This window comes from Chaetura pelagica, unplaced genomic scaffold, assembly GCF_000747805.2.
Source record: "Chaetura pelagica isolate M959 unplaced genomic scaffold, ChaPel_1.0 scaffold166, whole genome shotgun sequence".
NCBI lineage: Eukaryota > Metazoa > Chordata > Aves > Apodiformes > Apodidae > Chaetura > Chaetura pelagica.
The window spans coordinates 3,814,839-3,819,232 of record NW_009953758.1 but is presented as its reverse complement, the minus strand read 5'-3'; the positions used below and the strand labels follow the sequence as shown (position 1 = coordinate 3,819,232).

Sequence of the window (4,394 nt, the reverse complement as noted above, 5' to 3'; positions counted from 1 at the left end):
TGTTACAATGTAATCTGTACCTGTTACCACTTCTATCCTAGAAGGTACTCTCTTTTGGGTGATAAGAAAGGTATGAAGTATGTATGTGTTATGGCTTTTATTATTATTTTTTTTATTTAGGAACAGAGAAGGAAAGAAAAGTTAGAAAAAAAGAGAGAGATGATGTTAAAATCTGCCAAGGTAAGGCTACCTAGCCATTTTATGCAACTTTCTGAATAAAACTGATGAATTATCATATCAGTTTTGATCAGGATAGGTAAACTAAGAAAGCTAGACTTAGTTTTTGACTTGCAAGATCTATCTACTAAACTGTATTTTAACTGTGACAAGACTGTTTAAAAGTGCTTAAAAATTGCACACCACTGCAGTCATCTTAAGGAGATGTTTGACTAATTGTAGTAAAGAAAATGGTTTGAATTTGTCTTGAGAAGGCTTTTTATTGTAGCAATGATTACTTGTTCAGGCAAGATGCTAAGTAATAGGAAAAAAAAAAGCAGGAACTTGTGTTTTTTCTGTATTTTGTAAATTGATTAAGGGTAAACGTGTTTCAAGAAGCTTTCAAAGGCAATGGTTTGAGGCTGATTAAGTCTTTTTATTTGTGACATGATAGAGATTCTTCCAATAATGAACCTCTTTATATGTTGATTTTTTAGGGTCAAAATCCAGTTGATGACAAAGAGGAGAAATCAGGTAATATATTAATAAAGCTTTGCCTTTTGTCAGTACTGGTGTTTTTAGTTTCTTTAATGTTTGATGTGCTGTATAAACACAAGTGTTCCCTTATAGGTGCAAAAAAGAAAAGAGGAAGAGAAGATGGGACATACAACATCTCAGAAATTATGTCCAAAGAGGTAGGTCATAACTGTAAGTAGGCTTGTCTGGATTTTTGTAGCACAAATTTGAACTGCTGAGTCAATTGCTGTGTGACATCTGTATTTAAGAGCAATACCTTCTCATACATTGCTATAAAAGTCTGTCAACCAACAGCCATCTTCCTGTACTGTATGGCTTTCTTCCAGCAAAGATCTGTGTAATAGAGTTGTCAGACTTACAGGATTCAGATGCTGTTTGGTTTTTTTCAAAGTCTTTGCGGAGGCAAACTGTGAAAAGACTACATCTCCAGTTGAATTTTCAATTACCCTTTGTAAGTGGAATGTGTTCTCTCATCTGTGTCCTTGATTTAGAGTCACTTGTATGATTATTAATGTTATATTAAAAGCTTTTTAAAGTATGTCTGGCTTTTTCAATTTAAGGTTCTCATGAAATACAAATTGTAGTAACCTTTAAGGTTGAAAAGCACATAAGCATAGTTTTTTTCTCTGTTTCCAGGAAATATTATCAGTGGCAAAAAAAAGTAAAGTGGAAAATCAGGTATGTTGGCATGTGTTATTGTAATTTAATTGTGTCAATCTCAAAGGGACACAGGGCTTTTTATACTTAACAGCATGTCTTTAAACTTTTCCTGCAAATAAAGATCTCTCTGCTAGTGCTTGAGGTCCTGAATTAGATGTTTTAAAATGCAGTGCCAGTCAATGTACTTAAATACTTATTTTCAGAAATCTGGAAAGAAAACTTACAATTTTTTTTTTTAAACACTGAATTTGAAAGTATTTATACTTTATAGAATGCCTGTAGTTTCAAAAATAAAAGAAACAGGAATTTACTAAGAAATATTTTTGCTGGTGTACAAGACCTGGGCATAGTAACTTTTAAGCATTCGAGCATGGAAGTAACAAAGGTGGTCTCTTTTGCTTCTGTTTTAGTTTAAAATCTGCAGGCACTGTGTTAGTTACTTTCCAATATTCTCTATAATCCACTTAGAGAAGAGAAATAGCTGCATTAAATGCCAGCTGCTGTGGACAAGTTTTACATCTGCTTGCTTTTGGGGGAGAAAGTTGTAAGCTCATTCACTTCAGAAGTTTTCACTGCTCAAGGCATTGAAATTTTGCATGTTGACATCTTCCTATGTAGGAATACTAATCCTAAAAATAAATTCTACTCTTGAATTGGCAGTTGCTTAAAGTAAGTCTTTGGGTTGGGACAGACTTACTTCACTGCACATTGACTGGTGTAAATTGGGCAAAAAGAGGTCTTAGGTGGGCTTTTGATGTGCATTCCACTTGTCATGTGTTCTTGAACTTCCCTCTATAGGATGAGGGCTCTTCTGACAACCTGTGTCCAGAAAACCTGCAGAAAAACGGAGACTCAAATAGTGTCATTAAGGATAGATTGTGTCAAGCTGTACGACACAGTGCCAAACAATTCCTTGATCCAGTACGGAAATTTAATGGACAACCAGTGCCTTTTCAGCAGCCAAAGATTTTTACTGGAGGTGTAATGCGGTGGTACCAAGTGGAAGGCATGGAATGGCTGAGGGTATGGAGCAATCGTTGGTTAAGTTGAATGTGTTGCTGATTGGAGACACAGAAATGGAGGGGAAAGACACTAGAAATCTGTGATTGTAGTTAGTACAGGGAAGGTGGAGAGAGTTCTTTATGATTTCTTATTATACAAGACTGGTGTTAAGATGAAGTTGTCAAGCAGCAGACAAAGTTTCAGCATTGGGAGAATATTTGCATTTCTGAACCTTCTTTAGACATTGGGTGCTGTTCTCCATCTTCCCTTTCTCCATCTTTTTTTCTTGTTCAACTCAACTGTCTTTTCAGCCTCTCTTTATAAGTACTTTGTGAAAGCAGAAGGTCTGCATGCTACTAATGGAGAGTCTTAATATTTTTCTTGCTCAAGGACTTGAATACCTAGCCCCATAGGTATTTAAAGACCTTGCAGATATGACATGGATGAAAGATCTCTGTTCTTTGTGTGTTGGGATCTAACCGGAGCACTGGAACAAGCTCCCCAGGGAAGTGGTCACAGCACCAAACCTGCCTGAGTTGAAGAAGTGTTTGGATGTGATTCTTAGAGTGCGCTACACAGCAACAGGAGTTGGACTCGAAGATCTTGATGGGTCCCTTCCAACTCAGCATATTCTATGATTCTAGTGTTACTAACACAGTTTTTAAGAATGTTTTGTGTTTAGTCTTTTAAATAAAAAACTGATGAAACTTGCTATAAAACTGCCCACATACTACCTAATTTCTCCACATTTTTGCTTGCAAGCCAAATTAGAACTACTTCACTTTTTAATTATGAGAGACACACAGGACTCATTTTCATTCTACTACTGATCTCATTTTCCTCCCAGATTTTTACTTTCTTTTTTCTTCCCCACAAACATGCATATTCTGTTCTAGCAGGCTTAGGCTCATCTCACAAGTGAGTGCCACTGGACTCACTCTGTTGACATTGGGAAGTATGTAGGGAAGACAGACCTATTCTAGGAAGTGGGGAAAAAAACAGCTTCCTTGGGCCTCAGTTATAATAAACTTTTTTATGAATAGTAGGTAGAGTAACCGAAGGATGCTTTTGTCTTTCTGTTCTGTGAGAGGTTGCTTTGGCACTTGTCGGAGTAGACAGTGTCTGTACAAAGAACTTGTGCTGGAACAGCTGCTTTTCTTGGTCAGGAATTGCACTATTTCCTATGGTGAAGTAGCTGTGCCTACAGAAGCTAACTGAACAGATAAAGCAAACATCAACACAGTAACTTAGTCTTTTAGTGGGGGGAGCCAGGGGAATTCCTTGGAGCTGGAATGAGTAAAAATGTGGGTAGTGTGAACTGTACTTGCGGTTGGAATGCATGTTGATATAACATTGATTTACATCCCTTCCTCTGATACTGTTCTGGTTTTCACCTCCTGGTCAGGCACTTTATTAGTTAGAAGTACATACTTTATCATGGAGAAATTTTAGTTGTCTGTAATATACAATGTGCCCAGTAGAGTGTTTCTACAGGTGTTAAATTTCTAAAGATAACTTGTTATTAAGTTGTGTTGCCTATTTGGCATTTACATTTCTTTTTCTGTGTATGCAGATGCTTTGGGAAAATGGTATCAATGGCATTTTAGCTGATGAAATGGGGTTGGGGAAAACTATCCAGTGTATTGCAACAATAGCTCTGATGGTGGAGCGAGGAGTCCCTGGTCCATTCTTAGTATGTGGTCCCTTGTCTACTCTTCCAAACTGGATGTCTGAATTCAAGAGATTTACTCCAGAGGTAAAAGACATGAAGATACTTCTTAAGTTTAAAGAACGAACTATTTAATTCTGATTCGTATTTTTGCTTTGACACTTCCTCTATAGAGAACAGTTTGATTGTAGTTGTTTATGTGGTTACTACATGTTGTGCCATGATACTGTGTTTACAGCCTTCTTGTAACACAGCTAATTATCTCTACTGCCTTCTGCTTAGTTTTAAATGAGCTTAGTTCACCTGACTACTAAACCTGTTTTTCTGGGTTTTTTCAGATTCCACTATTGCTCTATCATGGAGCTCAGCA

General features: G+C 36.8%; 1 protein-coding gene across 1 annotated transcript in view; it reads left to right on the top strand.

Annotated features, from left to right (window-relative positions):
• Positions 1-669: 669 nt before the first annotated feature.
• The window catches only part of HELLS (helicase, lymphoid-specific), a 17,507-nt gene continuing 13,782 nt past the window's right edge, over positions 670-4,394 (top strand). The window contains exons 1-5 of the mRNA XM_010000786.1: positions 670-690; positions 1,330-1,371; positions 2,152-2,376; positions 3,929-4,111; positions 4,363-4,388. Coding sequence (XP_009999088.1) covers positions 670-690; positions 1,330-1,371; positions 2,152-2,376; positions 3,929-4,111; positions 4,363-4,388 — 497 coding nt within the window. The remainder of the gene's footprint in view (positions 691-1,329; positions 1,372-2,151; positions 2,377-3,928; positions 4,112-4,362; positions 4,389-4,394) is intronic.